Source organism: Centruroides sculpturatus, unplaced genomic scaffold (genome assembly GCF_000671375.1).
Source record: "Centruroides sculpturatus isolate CEXI.00-Female unplaced genomic scaffold, Cexi_2.0 scaffold367, whole genome shotgun sequence".
In the NCBI taxonomy this organism is placed as follows: Eukaryota; Metazoa; Arthropoda; class Arachnida; order Scorpiones; family Buthidae; genus Centruroides; species Centruroides sculpturatus.
In genome coordinates this window covers 615,472-638,876 of record NW_019384575.1, presented here as the reverse complement: position 1 = coordinate 638,876, position 23,405 = coordinate 615,472, and the positions used below count along the sequence as shown (strand labels likewise).

The 23,405-nt window shown below is 29.2% G+C and overlaps 1 protein-coding gene across 1 annotated transcript; it reads right to left on the bottom strand.

Moving 5' to 3' along the window:
• Window positions 1-2,545: 2,545 nt before the first annotated feature.
• On the bottom strand, window positions 2,546-12,586 carry LOC111624319 (nose resistant to fluoxetine protein 6-like). Its single transcript, XM_023367132.1, has 15 exons — window positions 12,133-12,586; window positions 10,259-10,488; window positions 9,169-9,283; window positions 8,143-8,230; window positions 7,945-8,057; window positions 7,611-7,781; window positions 6,744-6,837; window positions 6,581-6,670; window positions 6,342-6,507; window positions 6,192-6,271; window positions 6,003-6,119; window positions 5,806-5,926; window positions 5,542-5,728; window positions 2,957-3,099; window positions 2,546-2,874 (listed from the first exon to the last, which is right to left on the bottom strand). The coding sequence occupies exons 1-15, from the start codon at window positions 12,422-12,424 to the stop codon at window positions 2,674-2,676; spliced, it is 2,208 nt and encodes a 735-aa protein (XP_023222900.1). The 5' UTR covers window positions 12,425-12,586; the 3' UTR covers window positions 2,546-2,673.
• Window positions 12,587-23,405: the final 10,819 nt, after the last annotated feature.

Genomic DNA, 23,405 nt, shown 5'->3' with positions numbered 1-23,405 from the left:
AACTTATAAAGTGATAGAAAGTAGTGAACATATCTTATACAATAAACGATCTTATAATAGTTTTAGAAGTCGCACCGGGAATTTTTCGTTAAATATTTTTAAAGAACATAAAAATTTTTAAATATCGTTTAAATAAACTATTTAGATGAATTCGAAAAAGTGTTATACGAGAGTGTATTATAATTATTGACAAAATACTTTTGAAATTTAATTTCAATCACTCACTATCAGTTTTAGTGGGTATTTGTAATGAAGCATTTTTATCCCTTTAACATAAATAATAATTTATATAAGTGTTAAAATAATATGCACACAGAGCATTATATTTTCATTTTATAAGAGAGTAATACAAACTTACTTACATTTTTAATGTGTGGTTATAGCACATATTGTAGTAGTAGTAAATATCACTTTTCAGTTTGTTAACATAATTAACAATTGTTTTAAAAATGTAAATATTCTGAATTTAATATAAATGGAAATTTAGTGGGTTTCCTGATCAACTTATATGAGCTTTACTGACCAAACTAATGTATTGATAATCTTTTTAGTAGTAAAAGTTTTAAACTTTCGTTTATAAACTTTTTAAAACTAGATATATAGAGCGAAGATTAATTTAAATTTAAAAGAAAAATAAGTTTATTATATAAAACTGAAGTTCAGATATACTGTATATGAGAAAAATAGTGGATCAGTTCTGAAAACAAGTTAATTTAGAATCTCTTTCTGAGCTTAACCTTTTGCAACATTTTATATTTAAAATTAAACAAATAAAATAATATGCATTTATTTTTTCTAAAGTAAAAAGATTTTGTTATAGCTATAAGGCATACAGTGTTATGTAAAACTTTTCAGAATGTAGACTTCTCTATATACTATTCAAAACAATTTAGGCAATATTACAATTCTAATTTTGCAGAGATTTATTTTGTTTTATCTAATACTTCAGGAAGAAAATTATTGAACTTACTATAAACAATTTATTTATAATTTATGATCTTAAAATCATTGTAAATCGTAATTCTAAAACTGCTTACCTGATACAAAAAAAAAAAAAAATTAGAAACTTGTAAAATATTCCAATCAGATTTATTAAAATAATTTTGTTTATAAAATAATCTGATATTTCTTGTATTGAGTAATAATGTTACTATTAGGCTAAATTTTGTTTCAGTTAAACAATTGCTTGTGTAAAAATGAAACTACAAAAATTCTGAATTGAAATGTATTTTATAGATATAAAGGTCATGAACGAGAAGTGTAACGCTTATGAATTTGTGTTAAGGGTGTAGACAAAAACCTTGCGTCAAGCTGTATATTTCGCTACTTGTAAGCTAAATCCAAATGTCGAGAATATAGATAATCAGTAATCGGCTATTCCATGACAAGGTCTCTCGCGCTCAAGGCAGTCAGCTGTGTGAAGGAAGCAGACTGATGACTTAATTTGTTTTAAAACAAGTGTTTTTGTTACCGGCCAAACCCGATTTCGGGCCAAACGGGTTTAGCCCAGGACAATCTAGTTTAGCCTAGGCCGAACTGATTTAGAATTATTATTCAAGTATATTAATGGTTAAAATAAAAGTAAAAGGCAATCAATTAGATGAACAATATTTATTCAAACACACCTGGTCTACTTAATTGTAAAAAAACGGTATTGATTACAAGTGACCCAACACTTGTACAAAACTATAAAATAAAAATAAGCTAATCAGTACTTATCAGTTTGTATATTTTTTAAATTAAGCAATGCACTTTTAAAGGTAATTAACTTTCGAAAGTATTTTCAAAAATTCAACTCAAATAATAAAAATAATTTTTATAGTCAAACTAAAATTAAAAATGAACTTATTTTTTAATCTAACAACTAAAATTAAAAATGAACTTATTTGTGCTTCTTAGTGTAGCATATAAAATATTCAATCTTTTATTTATTTCTGCGATTATTTAATCTTTTATCTCTGCGATGGCATTTCGAATTACACAAAATCATTTTTTTACACTGGCACCTATTTGTAGCACAGTTTTTGGTACAGGTACACCTCACAAAACCTTTCCTGTCCCAACTGAATGTTTTGTAGCTGCAGTCGTTAGTGAGATTTGAACATCTTGATTAATATCACGTTCTTGTAGAAATTTTTGAGTACAAAGGTCGAATTCAGTTCTGTAATAAACAAATATTTTACTTTGACCAAATTATATAACATACTTATGCTTTTTACACCAAACAAAACGGCGTTTAACATTGCGCTTTTTTTCTTCGAAGATCGTTATCAGGCCTTTATTATAAGTAAATATACAAAAACCCTATCTGAAAAATTCATAAAACTGGAAAACCTCTTCCAAATATAAAAACAATAATAATCGAAATCAGTTCAGATTTGACAGTGAAATAGAGTAACATGGTCATTAAAAAAGAATTTCTTTTTTTCAAGTAATTTGAGAAAAAATAAATAATAAAATGCGTAACTAACCCGCAATAGTGTGTCTGCAGTATTCCATGCTTAGTTCCAATTTTGTACAGGCCATCATTGTTTANCACGATGACTTTTAAATGGTTTATAAATAATAAATCTAAATGGTATCTCGCTATATTACTATTGATTCAATAGTGATAACGAAATGATGAGACCACTCGTACACTTGTACACTCCACGTTGATGATCCAACAATCCTTTATAATTGTATTTCTTTCTTGTTAACCTTCTCTACTTCCTTTTCGGTAGAGAAACACGTGTCTTTGGTAGATTTTTGGCATGCGTAATCCCAATGGGGGAAGAGTATCCGTTCTACCTTGCTAAATGGTGCTTCTACTACCACGTAACACGCATAAGCTAAAGCAAAACTAATTAAGAAGTGACTACAGAATTCGTAGAACTGAAATTAAACGTTTTATGTTGTTAATTTTTATGTTTTCACTTGAGTAAATTTACGTTTACGCGTATTGAAAATTACTCACCATGTTGTAGTGACTGAAAATTAATGTCTGCCTAATGGTGCTGTAACGAGTCCTAATGACCACTTCGTGTAGAAGAAAGGCAGTAAAAGAAAGGCGACTTAACGGAATAATTAATTTAAAGGAAAGTGTCTTCTGTATTGGACCTGAAAAATAAACATTTTTTAATTAAAATAGAAATAAAATTTGTGAATTTTCGTGTTTTCTGCGCTCGTTTCGTTGTGTTTTACTTTTATAAATCAATGTGGAGAGATTGTTATACATTCAAATCTCTGTACAATGGAGATTATTTTGTACGTATTTCAAAAATAAACGTTCCTAAAAGTGGACATAATATGGAAGTTGTTTTCTATGTATTTCAACGGGAAATGTTCCTTAAATTAGCCTTCATTTAAAAGTGGTTGTTGTTGGAAGGTGGCCGTTATTAGAGGTTTAACTGTATAGAGAGGTTTCAAGTCGACATCACGAGTGACGTCATGAGCATGCGCAATTGTCCGGCGCCATATTTGTGGTTTGTTTACGTTTTATTTCTGTTTATGCGCGCTTTAGCTGGAGTTCTTGTGTTGTTTATTCGTCGCGAATATCACTATGGTAAATTGTTGTGTAATGCTAGTTTACTCAAAAACAAAGGAACGTTATTTTTTAAAATTCCCGGCATTACTTGTCATCAAGGACCCTAAACAGAGGAGCTTTCAAGACGAAGGTAATTTGCATGACTCTAGAATTAACCAGAATAATTTCAATACGGATAGTGAGTATCAATACAAAACTTTTTCAGAAAGGTTTCATTTCAGGTAAGCAATAACATTTTATTACTAGTTATCAATAAATGATTAGATAAACTTTTGCACGAGTACCATAAAATGTGTACATACCCTTTGTTAATATCTACAAAATAAAGTTAAATAATTTTAACAACCGCAGATTTTATTTTGAATAGATAATGATTGTGTTCTAACTTTATTTTTCACCTTTCAATTTGTTTTCTTAGTCTTTGCTTGTAATAAATATATCGCAGAGTTAATATTAAAGTGTTAAGCAAAGATAATCGCTTAGCAGATGAAGAATTAGAAATGAATTTTGAACCAATTGTCCTTGCAGTCTAATTTACATAAATAAAAGTGTGTGTATTTTTAAAGATATAAACCAATAATTTCCATTATTTACTTACAAATAGGTAAGTTAGGTTATCTTGGTGAGCAACATTAACATTTCTTTAAGATTTTACAGTGATTTTTTTACAGTAGTAACAAATAATCATTACCTAGTAACCTTCAAGTTATTCCTGACAAATTCTTATTTGTTATTTATATATAACATACCATAATGATAAGTTCTTTTTAATAATAATATATTATTGAAAAAGTTTTTTTACCCCAAAGGAAAACATTCCTCATCACCAGACTGGGTGCCAACATTATACATGGGTATGAGTGGCCACAAACCCACCTGCATATCAGGAGCGTTATGAAAGAGCACGTAAGCAGGAGAAATCCAGCCACTTGTAAGATAGTTATGGGACACTAAAGATTTGTAAGCTTCTATTTGTGAAAGAATGTAGTAATTTTTCGTCAAAACCAAATAGTTTATGATGACACTAAATTCTACTTTAGGTCACAACTCTTTATTTACAAGAGTTGTGGCCTAAAGTAGAATTTAGCTGGCTTCGTACGAATCAACACCCTGACATAATGAAACTTTCTCTTCATATAAAGCAGCATTTTGTCCTGTTAGACTGCGAGAATAACCCGCCAGAGAAGCACCTTTTTAATTTTTTCCATGATATAAAAATACTGCAGTTCTATTAATTTATATTGAAAAGCACAAATAACAAACCACGTTAAGCATGCGGAAGCTAGACCACAAACATGGCGAAGGGGCGGAACAAATGTGCGTTTTATCATGTAAAAATACGACTTTAAAACCTCTCTATAAAACTTTTAAGAAATTATATTAATAAAAAGAATTTTGCTGTTACTTTTTCATGAATTTCTTTATCTTTCAACAGAAACTACGCACAGTAAACGCATTATTTTCTATCAAAAATAAAATTCTAAAATTTCCCATAAAATAGAAATTATTTATTTTTTAAACAGCTTTGTAAATTTTATTTCATATTCTGTACTACAGTCAAATTTTGATTTAGTGCCATCGTTTGTTCATTAAGTCGAGTGTAGTGCTAAACTGAAGAACATCAAACAGTAGATGTACAGTACATACAAGCTTGAAAGCCACGTGTTAGGTGATAAGAACGCCATCTTCAATGCATAATAATATTTAATAAATCACAGATACTGAAGGGATGGATGAAATAAGGCAATGCAACTCTTGGGCAATATGCCAAGGGGGCTTTCTATGGGAAACTATATCCTACGTAGGTGTTAAACCCACGACTAATTGGTTTTATCAACTCGACTATGTGACGCCTGGATACCGAAGGGTTCTATATATATTCCATATATATAGAGATCATGAGCTAAAGGAGGGTAATAAGTACTTAGAAGAGCACTATATCCAGATTTGACTGTGTTACAGTTATGCATAACTCCGAAAAAGCACTTAATTGATACTTTCTGTTACATACTTACCCCCATATCCTAAAGCACACATCACAGCTATCCATGCCATAGCTAGTGCCCATGCCGTTTGATGAAATGTCATGTATAGTACAGTGCCAGCTACATTCGGTTCTGGAGTTTTACCCAGATGGTGCGGTAAACATAGCATGGCTAATGAACATCCTATAGTAAAGCACCATCCAAGTACTTGGTACTTCTACAAAATTCAAAGATTTTATATTATAATAAATACCATAAATACGCAAAATTATGTATAAAATTAAAAAATTTTACCAATCGTATGATAACAGATGAATGCTCTGCAATTAAATAACCAGCAAGAAGGCCCACGCTAAAGGCACCATTTAGCGAATGTGGTTTCAAGTAAATTTTGTCGATCATGTTTGCCCAAACGCTGTAAAAATATAGCTCAAATTAGCATGCTATAATGCTTTAAAATATGTTTTAATACAGAAATTCTATAAGCATACTCTCTATCAGGAGACATCAGAGGAGGCTCCACTTTGTAAACCAGTGTCACAATGGCCACCGCTATGGCACGACATATTTCTAGAAAAATCCCGATGAACAGCGCCAATTTCGGGCTCCTGCAAGTATTCAAATAGTTAAATCTATTCTTTTAAAGAATTAAAATGATTTTTATATTTTAAAAATCTTACTTAAAAAATGGGAAAATAATGAGAAGTGAGAGTAAGTGAAGTTGCATGTCTGAAGAGAGAAACCACATGGACATCAGGCACTGTAAAACATACTCTACTTTTTAATTTCATATGCAAAAATTATTAATTAAGCTAAGAAAATTAATTTACCATCTGAGAAAAGGGCCACCAGTTGCTAATAAACAGAATATTGGTCCACCAGTTGGTACGGCATACATCTATGTAATGTCCAACCATTTCTTGCCATACGGGTCCTGAGCTGATTAGTGGTACCATCATCATTAAGCCCAAAATTAATAATATGGTCGGTATCAGCCTGTAAATTTAATTAAATATTATAAAAATGGTACTTAAGAGAACAATATATTCCATAATTAACCATGTTTTACCTGCATAAACGATGGAAGAGGAAGATACGTATACTCAATTGCCTTTCACCCTTTAATGATTTAATTGTGAAGTACATAGTCAGGATGCCACTGTAAATATACATAAAATCTATGTTTAAAATCACTTTTTAACTAATTGTTTTTACAATTTAAGACCAATTACCTGAGAAAGAATAAAGAATTAATGGCAACTTGACCACCAAGAATAATCTGAAACGTTACAGTTCTGGTAGTGTCGTATAAATAACCAATTTTTTCTGTTGGTTAAAAAAATAATTAATATATTACATTATCTACAGGAAGATAATTAAACTTACTTTTATTAAGCTTAATTAAACTACATGGAAGAAAATAAATAGCAAAGTACAATACATAAATCTGTAAACAAAATTTGCAAACTTAACATGAATTTTCTGATCAATTAATATAATTTTAGTGAATTTTCCTAAAGATTAAAGTATAATTTATGTAAAATTATTGTATTTTATATATAAATTTGGAAATTAATTCAATTTTAATTTAAACCCACTAGTGACTCAATGGGTAAAACTATTTTAAACACTGATTGCGGGTTCGAATTTTACTAATGAATTAGCCAAGTGGAATTTTCCGGGATTTCTTTACACGTCTAGCCTCAAAATGAAGGCCATAAAAAGTCCTATTAAAAGTCCTGCAGGGAGGCACCCCGTTGACAGATTGTTTTGTATTGCCTTACTCCATCAACCTTAAATCTAACCAAGTCAATTTTAATTCTAAATAATTTCCAAATTTAATAACATGGAAATTAAACTTCGAGCTATAAAACAAAGAAAACAATCGTGTTTTTAAATTTAAATAAATTCAAAATCATAAAACATTTTGTATATTAAAAAAAAATTGTTTCGCTTCACTCAGCAAGTTGAGTGAAGCGAAACAATGTCCATTGCTCAATATACAATACAAATTCTTATACACAGCATTTAAATTATGTAATTCTTTCCAAGACATGTATATTAATTAACATTTTGTATATTTTTTTTAATAAACTTACGATAAAATATAGGATCAAAGTAGCCATAAGTGGCAGCCATCATGATTCCGGTTACAGTAAGAAACCTGAATCCATGTAACGATGATAACTCTGGGTAAGTGGCATCAGGCTTCAGTAATTTGCTGGTGTTCCTTAAAATGGAGAATGCTAAAAGTATCCTAACGAACTTTCCTGTAAATAAATTTATAATATTTACACAAGAAAGAAGAAAAATTTTATGTATAAGAATGGATCAACAGAGCAAGCATTCACGCTGCTGATCCACTCTTTTGGCTGATTATTTATTAATTCAACCATATGCCAGCTCTAATTCAATGTTATTTTTAATAATCACCATTGTTGTCGTTAATTTTCATGCATATCTGATGGCTCATTTTCATTCTGCAAGCGTATATATCCAATAATGATCCAATGGTAACGAACAAGAATACTATAACGAGAGCGCAACTGTTGGGGAGGGAAAAAATACTTTTAAAAATTATCATAAAAGTAGTAAAATCTATAGAAATTATATGAATTTTTTTATGCGTACGCAATGATTATTTGATCGGAAGTAAATTTTAAACCACGCTTCACTTCACATCTGTGTAAGGACCCGTTGAACTTCATCTCCTGTAGAACTGAAAATGAATAGATTTGAATGGAAATTATTGATAAATTTGCATTTAAACTTATATAAATTACAAGAATATCATAATTAATTTATATAAATAAGAAAGATTTACTGATAAAGAGAACATTTTTATTGATATAAGTTCAGTTTTACCAAATTGATAATTGTCAAGCCTCAAAAAGAAGGCCACTGACGGTACTTTAAAAAATGGCCGTAGTTTGGAGATTATTTTGAACGCATTTTTGTTTAAAAAAAAGCCAAAATATTTTGAAAAAATGGCAGATATTTGATTTTAACCATATTTAATTCCACTGTATAATAATCATTTTTATAAGAATTAGCGGCAGTACACATTATAAATCATTATAAATGTACAGTAAGTTGATAAAGAAGGCAGAATTAAGTAAATAAACTGCTTGTAAACAAACATTCTTCGATCAAAACTAAAAGATTTGATCGAAAATCGGTTGAGAAATCATCTTAAATAATAAAATAATCAAAATCTAAGATATTTACTTCTGTAGCCAATCTTCGTTCAGATAACCATACACGTAATCAACATTTAATAAAATTTTATATCAATTACATCTAAATTATCTCACAGAGTACGATAAATGTATAAAATAATCAATTTTATTGTGTTGTATTTCATTTTTTAAAAATTCATTTATAAAACTCTGAAGAAACAATAATTAGTCAGAAAGTAGAGTATAAAATAATACTCTATATATTACTCTATGGCAAATAATAAGCGTGGAATAGCTATTATAAAAGCGTACTTTGCGTGATTCTCTGTCATGTGCTACGAAGGTATTTGTAGGAAATAAATTTAAAAAATTAAATATAATATTTATTGCATTAGAACAATGCTATTTAGAAAAATAAATAAGTAAATTTTATGTTACTTTTACGTAAAAATAAGTGCTTATCAACATTCACTTTTACCTGCTTTAGCGATGTCTTCAACTTCCTTATAGGAACACGTTGAAGGCACGCAGACGCCATATTGAATTTTTGCAAGGTGAAATAGGAAAGAATAGTTTCGGGCCATGTCGAATAACTGAAAAAGAAACATATATAAATAAATTTTGTTTTTTTTTTTCTTTTCTTAATAGAAAGAACATGAAAAACTTTAGTAGTTTCATAGAATTAGGCATTGGAATTAAGAAAAATGGAGGTTAAGGCGTGTGCCTGACACTCTGAAGAATCCGGGTTCGAGTCCTGATTGGAAACTTATAAAATTTCTCGCCTGCTCCGTGTGAACTCGGCCAAACTTACCACGAATATGGTAAAAGACCCTTTTTTTTTGTGCCCACAGAATGGAAAGTGTAGAAAATTATATAAAATAACTAATATAAAATTTATAATTAGTTAGTTCCTTATAATGTTTAAATATAAATTTTAAGTGTTATATTATATAATTGAGCAGCCACAGGAATATTATTATTATTATTATTATTATTTTATTTTTTGTTACGCTCTGCTTCTATCTATAACAAAACAAAGATCAGGAAGAATTATTGATATATCGTGATCCTATTGTTAAATAATAAATAAATGAAAATTATTGATATATTTACTGTAAAATATTTTTTAAAATCTTATTTATTAACTTTTAAAATTGAAGAAAATAGAAAAATATATGATTTTTTATATGAAATTTAGTAAATTAATGACTCGTTACTTTTAAAATATAAACTTTATAAGTAAATATTATAATGTTTTAATGTATTTTCTTTAATTTTCTACGGGAAAATTTACTTTATTGGTTATTTTCAACTAATTTTTCTGCTTACTAAACTGAAAATCAAGCCCAGTTCGTGTTCAAAAATTCACACAATAAACACGTTAAAGTAGACGTATAGGGGAAAAAAAAGGACACACAGTTATCAGGGTTATAAGGTATACGACCTCTTTCGAAACCGTTTTTTCGTTATATTTGATATAAATTAATAGAATATCGTGTGTGAGACATGCAATGTAAATGAAAGTGTTAGCCTTGTTAAGGATTTCCTTTCCTCTCCCCCTTGCTTACCTTATCCGAAGGTAGTAAGTCCCATTTGATGTTGCTAACGAACTTTCTGATAAATGCTGGTGTAGGTTTTGGAGGTAGAGGTGGCCACATTTCTAGCAGGCAGTATTGACCTCTTATGGGTGTCTTTCTGGGACGTTCTACTTCAATATCCAAGCATTCGTCGTACGATCCTAATGAAGCAACTACACCTTCTAGTAATCCTGCTGTCGGTTTTCCCATTGCGTCTATCACTAAATTACATTAATATACATATATTAATTTATAAAATTACTAAAAATAAATTATAAAAATGACAGAAATTATACGTTTAAAACGCTCTTTATTAGTGCGCATTATACACGGTTATATCGCCTTTTTCACTTGTAAATTAAGCTGTATAATATTATACGCTTAAATTAATTATTATATACACTTAATAACATAAATGTTTTTAAATATTAGCCTTAAAACGACTCTTTGACATTTTATAGATCAACAACCTATTTACTATAACCTGACTATAAACAACTTAAATAGGGTTATGAGAGAATATTGCTCAATTGCTTAATGGCTTATTAAGTGTGTTTTCTTATAAATATGATAATATACAAGCATTAAAAAAACAAGATTATTACGAAATTCTCAGAAAATATTTTACAATAAACCATTTTTAAAAACTGCATCCACTATTGTTTCAAGGAATGAACTCTTGCCTTAACGTTATTCTAGTTACTAAATTTATAAGATTAATGGTTTAAAATTAATTTTTTTATAATTTTCATTAATAATTCTATAGGGAAAACATCGGCCTTATTTTTTGTGCTTCTCAATGTCATTTTTTTAAAATAAATTGCACGAAAAAAATAGGACTTCGGTAAGGTTAATTGTAAAAAAAAATATGTGTCAAAGTAAAAACTACTCATAGGGAATAAACAAACTAAATAGAAAAAAATAAAAATAAAAACAATAAAACTTAAATCAATTTGCAGACGAATATAATATATTATCTCTTTAATTTATAAAATTATATTTATTCTTTGCTTGATTAGTAAATTAGAGTCCTTTAGGCTGTCTGTTCTCTATAAACTTATAAATCCTTTGACCGATTTTAAACACATTTTCTACACTTAATCTGTAGAAAATATAGGCTGTAATATTGTTAACAATTGAGTTAAAAAATTGAAATTATTTTAAATATAAAAATTAAATTGAAAAAGTTTTCATTCTGCAAGACTAGCAAAGAAAATAGTGCATTATTTAAGTATATGTATTCAGCTTTTACAACTCCAATTTATCGTATTATTATTATTATTATTATTATTATTATATAATTTATTATTCCTTAAAATTATATTTTTATAAGAAACAATAAAAAAAAGTTTTATTTTTCTCGTATTTTTCCTTAATTATTGAAATTTTTCTTTACGAAATCTTCAAACAATGATATTTATTGGATGCACCGTACAGTACATTGTATTGATCATCATATGTTAATATTTATTCTAGATTTTCCTTTAAAAATTCATTAAAATTATTTAAATTACATAGTAAGTTTCACGTAGATTTCGTATTTTATAATGTACTGTACATCCTACACTTAATTAATATATTATTAAGGAATAAGACTCAATATTACGAATTTTATCGAGTAATATTTAATATATTAAGACCAAATCATGTAAAAATATTTAAATAATTTATTAAAAAGTATGTTGAATTTTTCTTTCATCGATATCGCAACTCTCTGACCTAAATCCAAGCACCCTAAAGCGATCCTTAAAAAAATATAATTAAGAAAACTCTGTATTCTACAACTTAAAAGTTTATGTTTTCAGTCGAAAAAAAAAATGCATAAATTAATTAATTTAATTATTTTATAATAGAAAATTGCTTACTTTTTACGGCCCATCCCTTAAATTGTCGAAGATCCATGAATAATTTCATTAAACTTCCCATACAATCGGACGATAAAGTGACTTCAGAGTTGATCTTCACTATTAGAGGTAAGGCCTTTTTTGTTACTATATCCATGAATTGCCTTATCAATTTTTCGGCATTGACCCACGTTTCGTAGTCGATATTCTCATTATTTATCTTATCCACGCTTAGGGATCGGTTATTGTTTTCACTCAGGGCTACAATGGCCCTTTGCAGTAACAACAACCAGAGTAACCAAGGAGAATTCATCTCGAGTTCTTCACATCTGCGATACTGTTCGACCTGCAATTAAAAATTTAATGCCTTTTTTTTCTATAATGTGAACAGTTAAAATTTACGCTCCGACTAATTTCCAATCGGTTAGACGTATGATTTGTATATTAAATACGTTGGATAAGTTCCAAAACTTGCAGCAGGGAATCGTCAGCGGTACAAACAATGCATAGAGACAGAGATATATATACGACCTTGCCATCAGAAGAATAAATTAGTTACTACTTTCCTTAATAGTTACAATTGAAATCACTTCTAGCCAAAATTGAAAAGTATTGACTAATGGAACAACAATTTTAAAAAAAATGCTGAAAAAAATTTGGTAATTTGCTTTGGAATTCCACACTTTTTTTAATGATAAACAAGAGATTTTTTTTTTATAAGTTTAGAAGCATTTATTAAAATCTGATAAGCTTTCATTTTAGTTTTCTAAACACTTTCTCATNAGTGCCACAAGGGACCCGACGTATCCGGACAGACCACTCTTAAAAATATCCAGATTGCCTGTTCGGATTCGAACTCCCAATGAACAGAACTTCTTAGCCACTGGTGGTCCACGAGAATTTTCCCAGGATTTCTTCACGTTTTTAACACCTAAATAGGAGAGTAGAAATTCCTCTCGAGAGATACCCCTCGGTAGAACATCCGCAAGTTACATTACCGTACGCGAAGTAAAATACAGTAGTTCCAGGTTCATGACGAAGTACAATATAAATTAGAAAATTCTAATATGTGTTTAAATTGTTATAATCTGTATAAACTGTTCAACATTATTGCAAGAACTCTGAATTTCGAAGTTTTCCGAAGAGTTTGTTTCTTGCTATGGCGGCATAGTGATACATACAGTATTCAAAATTCAGTTCATCGGCTTTATTCTTATTGGGGGAAGATTACAGTTGCCTTTATAAGCAATGCTTGGTGTCATTTATTGCGTATTCTTGTAATCTTTCACGGAACATATGAAAAGCTACGATATGGAATGTAGTATTTAAGAAAATTTTTATAATGAGAAATTTATAATTTTCTCGTATTTAGCTACACAACTGCGATATTACGAAACGAATATAATTAATAACAATTGCTACTTTTGAAATAATACAAATGAAAAATATAAATAAAAATTATGTATTTCTGAAGTAGAATCGATTTCTGTAATGATTTGTTTTTTTCTATTTATTACACTACATTTATTTATTTATGCTTTTATAATGGCACCAAAAAAAAGTCCTATTGTTGTAAATGGAATAAGTGTTTTGTATAGCGAAACTCCTAAATTTATATTATTAAAATGGCTTATTTTAAATTAATATACAACTAAAATAGAGTGTTTATCGTGTTTAAATGCATATAATATAGAAAATAATGTTTTAAACACTACTACTTAAATTAAAAACAATAAATCTAGTTTAATATAAAAGCACGTTCTTTAAATTTAATTTATCAACTGTAAATCATGTATACTTAAAAAAAGCATTAGGTAATTTGTTACTTTCAAGCGTAATTTATTTAAATATACCATTTAATTCATCAGTTTCAAGCACATTTTAAGAAAAAATATATCTATTTATTTATCAATTTCAAGCATACAAATTTAAATTGAGATAATGTATGACTTAATCGATCAATTACAAACGTGTTTCTTTAATCCATCGATTTCAAACACGTGTGTTACACGTGTCTGAAATTGATGGATTAAAACTAAAAGGATCTATTTTAACTTGTGTATTTCATACACGTGAATTATATTTAAATTTATATATTTTTTGAAAGAAATATGTCTCTTAACTTATTCATTTATTTATTTTAAATATAAAAAAAAGTATTAATTAATTAACCAGGTTCGAAACACGTGAATGTAGTTTAAAAATGGCAGATATCCTATCAATTTCAAACAGCTGTATCAAAAAAATGTCTCTTACCTTATCAATTACATGAAAACATGTCTGTTAATTTAATTTATCAGTTTAAAATTTATGAAATTGGCATATAATATCTGAAGTTGAACAATTAAATCATGCTGTGTTTATGTATTTGAAACTGATAAATTAAATGCATTGGGGGAAAAATATGTCTATTAATTAATTTAAATAATTGAAATGTATGCATTTTTCTTAAGAAATGTATTTAATTTGTCAGTTTTAAAACACGAAACGAGGCATGATTTAATTGTTCGATTTCAAACACGTGTCTGAAATCGAACAATTAACATTTCACACGTGTAAGACACGTGTCTGATATTGAACAAATTGACATGTGTTTTACGTGTTAATTTCATGAATTTGAAACTGATAAATTAAATACATTTCTTAAGAAAAATGCGTAAAATTCAAATATTATTTAAATTAATACACGTGTTTTTTCATGTGTTTAATTTATCAGTTTCAAACAGCTTGAATTAAAGCATTTCAGACATGTGTACGTCGATTTCAAGACTCGTGTGTACTTTAATAGAATAATAATCTTCTTAATATTCCTATTGTTATCACTTGTAAATTATTTATAGCCCTTACAATATTCTTCTGTTAACTTTATACAGTGAATAAATGAATTTTTTATAATTAGAAGCAATATTTTTTTTACCTTAAAAACAACAAAAGATTATTCTGTTTTTATTTATAGCTAAAAAATATATTTTTAAAAAGATTTCCAAGTAAATACATAGAACGTTCTTTGTATTGATTCTCTTTGTATTAACATACTAACAAATAAATTATCATCAACTAACTTAGGTTATGTTTGATTCTTTTATGCGGTTTTTCTATGAAGGACATCGAGTAAATTACTTTTGTTACAGGAAAACTATTAAATTTAAACAAATAAATGTTATATAACCGATATTCCTCGTAAAAAAAATGGCGTAAAAAATAATAATCGTTGTAAGAAATTATTTAAATAAGTGTAATAAATTATTATAGAATATTTTACGAGCTTATTTGTTACATACCTCTGCACTTTCGCTCCTTAAATTTCGTTAAAAATACACATTTAAAGCTAATTAATTAATTAAATTTATGTAAAAAAAGCTTGAAATTAGAAAAAAAAATTGAATTTCGAAAGGAAAAAAAAATCATTTTTAGCTCTTACCTATTGAACTGAAACCACTTTCCATTTCAACCCCCTATACTTGAAAAGAAGGAAACTCTATACTTGTGACATTGCTTGCTCTACTGACAAGAAGTTTTTACGCTTTAAAAACTAGTATTACTGGATAAAGATGACCTGTAACTGCTTATATAGGTAGGCCATTGGGGAAGGAGCCTTCGTTGGCATGCATAATTCTAGATATCATCACCCCTTCCAGGTTATTAATATCAACATATGACGTGTTACTGACGTAATTATATGACGATTTTAGACTTTAAACGATATAAAAAATGTCGAATTTTACAATACACATTCTTTTTTTATTTTAATTCCTTCCTAAATTCTTAATGGGATAATTAAAAACATATTAAATGGGTCAAAAGCCTTGGTCTGACGTAGAATTCAAGGACTGATATTGATTAACTAAATTCTATATATTAAAATATATTAAATTCTTTTATTTTAATGATTACTCAATAGCTTAATTGATCATTAACATTGCTAATATCGTAAAATGTAGGAACCATCAGAACAATTTTAAGAATAGGCTTGCAAATCTGTTATATGTTTGGCATAATAACATAATTTTTTTTAAATATCTATTGAACTATATTATGCTAAAGCTCAAAAGTAACATTTCAATTTTAATTTTAAATAATAATTAAGTCCTTGTTACAGAAACAAAGCCTAGATTTGGGGCCATACTTGCACGTATATTAAACAAGGTGCAGCTTTGGACTTCGCGTAATGAGTTTATGGATTTAGACCTCGCATCATTATGTAGTAAGGTGTTATATATTATAAATTAGACCCAAGACAAGTCTAAATCCAGTCCCGTTTAGACCTGTTGTTAAAGTTTAAGCTATGACTTTTGACGGGAACGATGCTTAACAATTGATAATTGCTTGCCCAAAAAGCAAACATTAGGAGAAATATTGCTTGAGCAAAAAGCAGGATTAGGAAGCATATTGTTTACCCAAAAAAGCAAAGATTAAGAGATCCATTGTTTACCCAAAAAAGCAAAGATTTGGAGGCCCACTACTTGCCCAAAAAGCAAAGATTAGGAGGTCCATTGTTTACCCAAAAAAGCAAAGATTTGGAGGCCCACTACTTGCCCAAAAAACAAACATTAAGAGGTCAATGATTAGGATAAAAGCTGTGGTTTATACTAGACCTCATCTCTGTAATGGGACGTAATAATGTAAGCATACAACTATATGAATTAAGTCAAATTAACTTTACTACAAAGCAAACCAAATAAACTAATCTTAATTTAAACAAAAAACAAATTTACCTCAGTAATTTGCCTGTAAACTTGAAGAATTGATCTTACTCGGTGACAATTACGGTATCAAGTGGCAAGCTTGTTAACAATTTCTCACAGGACAGGTCGTAATTGTTGTATCAGTTTCCTCTGAATGAAAATGAAATTATAAAGTTTCAACCTTTATCTTACGAAGTGGTGTTGTTGTAATAAATTTCACGAGTTAGAATAATAGATAGATGACCTTTCCTGTACTTTTATGTAGAAAAAAAAATCCGTAAGGCTGAACATCAAGGAAATCGATATCAAATCGCGTTTAGTAGATTCTAAGGCTGAACATCAAGGAAATACTTAGATTTTAGAACAGTCTTTGAACTCGTGTTTATGAAAGAGAAAGTTATTGAGTCACACCAAACCAAGGATGTGTCGATGTACTACAACAACCTCCTGACCTTAACCGAGTTTAACAAGGGAAACGACGACATTTTCTTTTCCGTAAAGCTAAATTATGATTTTTAAACTAATTTTAATCATTGAAAAAATTACGTGAAATCTTACTTCTTAGAAAAATTAAATTTTGAATAGACAAAGCGCGTGTTGACCTCAACACACTTTAATGATTTGTAGATATACTCCATTAAAGTGCACGCTTGTGTTTGTACGTTTAATTAGACATACAAATAAAGGATAAATCTAAGATTCTTCACTACAAATCATCAAATTCCTTAACAATTAATTAAATTTTATTGGTGTAATAAAATTATTTTTATGGCATTCGTTTCAAAATGAATCCATTAAATTCTGTTGCTTCATAAGAAGCTTACCAAATTGTTACTTCCACTAATTACATTTTTGCGCAAATTTCTTCTAAAATTATTTCAATGATGTCTATAAATAGTCAATGTTAATTTAATTTATGATTTATAAAGTTTGAAGTAACCAGGAGATAATTACAAAGAGATTTTAAGCTCTAACCTTTCACCTCTTTTCCTCTGCTCATCATCCCCCCTCATAGACAATAAACCTCATAAAAAAAATCAAACAGAAACGACTCTATAGACGTGAATTAACTATAAAATTAGAATAGAATGTATAATTTGAAGGGATTAAAATAAAGGCACGTGATATTTAGATACACATTTACAGTGTAACGTGATATAATTAGAGATTTAGGTTATGCATGATACTAAAAAATCAACCTAAACTATTATTTTGAAGTAGTAAAACTATTCAAGTAGAACGTAACCTTTCTAGATTATATATCTGACACATTTTTCTGTACGTTTATCTGTTAAAACTCTATTCTTCCTTACTTCTAAGTGACCTATCTACAAACTTTCACTACTTCTGATAGGCTATGAGTTACTTTGACACATAATTTTCTTTAGAAAAACACGCAAAATTAAATATACTTTTTAATGGTTATTTGTTTCTGTAATTGCTGCTTACTCTGTAAATTGCGGTATCAAGTTGTTACCGGCTTAAAAATCGGTTAACCTTGTTTCGTTTCGTATGAATATGAACATAGAAGGGGCATAGAAAAAGGCTCTCTTAGTGGTCGTGGGTTCGCGCTTGCCAGCGGACTAGTCACGTGCAGTTTCCTGAGTCTTCTTCACGTGCACACTATCTAAATAGGGTCCAGTTTACTATACCGTATGACACCCAAAGGGGCAATCTGCTAAGGGGGCTCTTAGCAGATTGCCATTGGGTTGCGTTGCCACATCCCATCAAACCGCAGAAAATGTAACAGGTTACGTTCATATTTATGCAAATAATTAAATATTACATATTTTAATGAATATTTCACGAATATTTATAATTAGAGTTAAGAATAAATGAATAAATAATTTATAAATTAGATCATTATTAAAATATATACAGTGGAAAAAAATATAGAGCAAGTACTTATTAAGTATTCATAAGAAGTAAGGCATTCAATAAGATAAAAATTGATAAAATTGTAGAAGTGAAGGCAAAATTTCATAAATAATTAAATTATTAATCAATATTTTTGCGAAATTTTAAATTAATTAATTAACTTATTGAAACATAATTTTTTTAAAATTATATTTCAATAAATTAATTAAGTGGGTGTGATGTAATGTAATTAAACTGCTTCTTGTATTTTTAAATTAGCACTAATTAGTCTGCTTTTATGTAATTTTTCTTTTAAATAAATTTTTTAATGACAAATTTTATCTTAAAATTTTAATTTATAAATAAATTTTAGTAAATTTGTTTATTAAAATATTGATAATTTATAAATAAATTTTAATTCGTTCGAACAATACAAAATTTATATAAATTTTTTTATGAATTTTGTATAATTTCTTGTAGATTTTTAGATTATATCAATATCCATAAATGTGCTGTGAATTGCTCTTCTCTTTTCAATCAATTAATTAACCTTCTGTGCCCTGTTCTTTTGTGTTCTTTCTCTTGTTCTTGTTCTGTTCTTATTCCTCTTCTTTTTGTTTCATTCTTCCCTTTTTCCCTTCTTGTTTTCTTCGTTATGTTCTTGATTCTATTCTTCTTTTTCTTTCTTGATTCTACTCTTGTTGTTCTTCTTGATTCTAGCCTTCTCATTCTTCATTCTCCCTTAGGTTCTTGATTCTGCTCTACTTGTTGTTCTTCTTCTTGTTTCTCTTCTGTTCTTTTTGTCTTTTTCCACTTTTTCTTGGTTTTTCTTCTTGTTATACCTTATGTTTTTGTTTTCTTCTCTTCTTTCTTGTGTTCTCATTCTATTCTTTGTTCTTGTTTTCCTATCCTATTCGTCTTCGTCCTTATGTTCCTGTTCTGTTCGTCTTGCTTCTGTTCTGTTCTTCTTAGTCTTTTTCCTCTTATTCTTGTTTTATTCTTTGTCTATAATTCTTTAAAAGTATTTAATAACAACTTATAATCGTAAGAAAGCTACGGATAAAGAAAAATAAAAACCTAAACTCAACTACTTCCGATATAAAAAATATTTTGTCAGACGACCCGTCACATTATTTACATTATTCACATTAAGAATAATTTAATAATTAAATTTAATAAAGAAAAGACCAATAAATAATTTGACATTTGGCAATATTAATTGAAAACTCTTTATTAAATTATAATTTACATATAATTTTGTTAACACTAATTTGGCAGTTTAAAAATTTAGCGTATTTAGTGAGCTCCATTTATTAATTCTTCCTGAATTATCCTTAATGTATCACAGATTTATACCAGAGATGTACCATATACAGATGTACCAGTAGGATTTATACCATAGATGGCAGGAGATCAGTTGTACAAATTCCAACTTGCTACCTCTAATAGTAATCTGGTGATTTTTAGTGGAAACATTGTTACCACATTACCATTGTCACCAAATTACCAATTCTTACTTTACATATGTGGATTTTTATTAGAAAATTTTATCTCGATACTTAGAAGATGCCAAATAACAACATGCCTGAAAAAATTTCGGTTGGCTCGTGAGAAAATTTTGCATCATAGATTTGACGATTTTGGCACGCCAATTAAAACGGTTGCCGCCCTTGGATTAGGCTACTGTCTATTTACACAGCGATGCCAAAGTCTAGATTATTTATAGTACAATGCATACACATTAAACGGCACTAGTTACTCATATATTTTGTTATTATAAATTCATTTTTCATTTGTAATCAGTGCCATAACTAAGGCAAGGGCGTCTTAGGAAAATGTCTTTCAGGAAGTCTATTTAAGGGTAACTGGCCCCTATTTAGGCGTTACAGATGTGGAGAAAACCCGGAATACTCCACATTTGGAATCCTAATCCTCCTGGCGAGGCGCGAATCCACGACCGAACTCCGAGTGTATAGGGAAAGGAATCACTTGGCCACTGGTAGAAAGACCTCTCGGGTGGCACCCCTTGGCAGAACGCCCACGTGTCTCGTGCAGAAAACATAAAATCCTGAAACGAAATATCTATAAAAACATCATAATTTCATTATTAAATTTAAAATTTTTTCGCCATTTTTGGTGACTTTTTGGTCATATTTAAAAATTAACTGACCATTTATGGATCTCTTTTTTCCCCAAAAAGGGGGTCAAAATGTAATCTTTCACGGAACATATGAAAAGCTACGATATGGAATGTAGTATTTAACACTACTCCCAGTTCAAAATAATACTTTTATTAAATTTAATATATTTATTTTTATTTTATTCATTTATAATAAAACAAAATTATTCCAACTTTAATAAAATATGTTAATTTATTATTTTTTATTTCTCAAGATGAAGCTTAAAAGTCATTCTAGGTGCATGAAATCGTGCGAGCAGAGGATCCAAGGACATTTACTATAGATTATGAAAGTATTCAAATTCAAAAATTTAAATAATTAAACTTTGTAAATAGAAAAATTAATTTAAAAACAAATATTTTTAAAATATCTTCTTATGTAAATCATAGTTAAAGGCTATAATTCATGTAAGAATCATTTAATTTATTTTAAAATTTAAAAAAAAAAGTACATGTTTCGACGTCAATTTGACGTCACTCCTGCATTTCTGTAATGAAAACAACCTAAGAATGACGTCAATTTGAGGTAAACGTTGATAGTGTTATAATGAAGTTTAAAATTTAATTAATTTTGAAATATTTTGTCAGAAAAATAAATTAATTAACGCTTAAATAGTGACTAGATTCACGTATGTAAATATGAAAATCTGATTCCTACTTAGACACGTGAAAGTCCTCTTGGATGGTACCCTTTGCAGATACTTTGCGTTTTATCTCATCAACCTAATTATGAATTATTATTATTATTATTAAATGGGATTGTTTTACATAAGGAAATTACGTTTCGGGTGCAGATAGAAGGACCATATGGCTCGGGTTCTAGATACGAAAGGCCCATCAGTGCCCGAATAGATAAAACCATTGGTAGTTGGTCGTGTGGGTTTGCGCCTGGACAACGGGCTGGCTGGCCACGTGGAGTTTTCCGGATATTCTTCACGTTTGTAACACCTAAATAGAGGCCATTTTCTCATAAAAATCCTCCCTGAAGGCATTCCCCGCTCGGCAGATCTCACACGTGTTGCGTTGAGGTAACGAAATGAACCAATCTAGATACGAAAGACTCGAATTTATTCTTTTGAATAAAAGTATGATGCAAAAACAATTGATAAAATAATTATTTTTACTTTGTTCTATTGATTTTATTCATATATTTTTATAGCTTTCGTACGGGTAGCCTTCACCAGTGCCGGATTACCCCCTAGGCAAGTCTACAGACTTGAAATTTGAAAATATAAAGTAATATTAATGTTGCAACTGTATAATTTACAAACCCCGACGTAGAAGGGCCACCAAATCTTCTATCTAGGGACCACCAATGGCTTTCACGTTTGTGATAGAGGATACAGTACCATATCATCTCTCCCAAGCTCTAAATTGAGAACATTTATCTAATGGTGGAAATATAAAGAAAGTTCACTTAAATTTCCAAAAATTACTGAAATTTTTTATGAAAAAATAATCTGTCCATCACCTAAGCACTTTTCATTTAATTTTGAAATCGTCTGTTTACATTCCAAAAGCACGTTTCATTGAATAGAAAAAATATAGGTCAAAGTTGAAAAATCTTAGGTGTTCTTTCTCGGTACGAAATTATTAAAATGTCGTCATTGACGTCACAAAACTTACTACGGAGGCGATCATTCAATGTTAATGAATCATTTAAAGCATATTTATGTGACATTCAAGGTCGATTGTAAGATTACTTCGAAAACATTGAAATTCATCCGGAGGTGAAAAGTGGAAGATGCATTGAATGTTCCTTTGTTCAGGTTAATGTAATTGAACTCAAAATAGAACACAGAACATAGAGGAGTGTTTCGTAATATTAAAGCTTCAATATGAGAAAATATTAATAGAAACATAAGCGATAATTACCTTACAAGTGAAACTATTCAAGGTTACTGAATACCATCTTTTTACACTCTCCTGTAAGACAATAGAAGTAAAAGAGAGGTAGAGGCCTTATAATGACATTATAGAATCATTTTTTGATGCTCCTGGAAGCCCTTTCTACTGGAAACTGGCCGTTAATTCAGACACGTGAAAAAAACACGGCAAATTCCACGTAGATATCCCACTGGTCAGGCGCTTGCTCCCGAAAATATTTCTATGGATAATTTCTATGGATAATATATTTCTATGGATAATATTTCTATGGATAAATATTTATAGGATCATTTTGCATATTTTAGTAGCCTTAAACGTTACTAATGTCTAGGAAGAGAATGTGTGACACTGTGAAATGTATCGTAAAAGCTCGCTAGATTACTAGATACCATCATCTTACATCAGTTTGTATGGGTGAGCGTAGCCATTTTTATAATCTAATGTTAATTGTCTTGACTAGTTTTGAAGAAAACTATTAGTTGGAAGAATCCACCAGTGACCAGGTAGATAAAACCAGTGAATACTTGCCGCGGATTCACTGGCCAAGTGGAGTCTTATGGGTTTTCTTCAAGTTTCCGACATCTAAATAGGAACCAGTTTTCCATAGAAATACTTTCGGGAGCAAGCGCCTGACCAATGGGATACCTAGTGGAATTTGCTGTGTTTTTTTCACGTGTCTGAATTAA

Excerpts from the sequence above, each read along its gene's own strand:
- LOC111624319 (XM_023367132.1), bottom strand. The coding sequence starts at position 12,424 with ATGAATTCTCCTTGGTTACTCTGGTTGTTGTTACTGCAAAGGGCCATT. Across the intron at positions 8,231-9,168 it reads TGAAGACATCGCTAAAGCAG|TTCTACAGGAGATGAAGTTC; the intron begins GTAAAAGTGAAT and ends ATTCATTTTCAG. Across the intron at positions 6,671-6,743 it reads AATTCTTTATTCTTTCTCAG|TGGCATCCTGACTATGTACT; the intron begins GTAATTGGTCTT and ends GTATATTTACAG.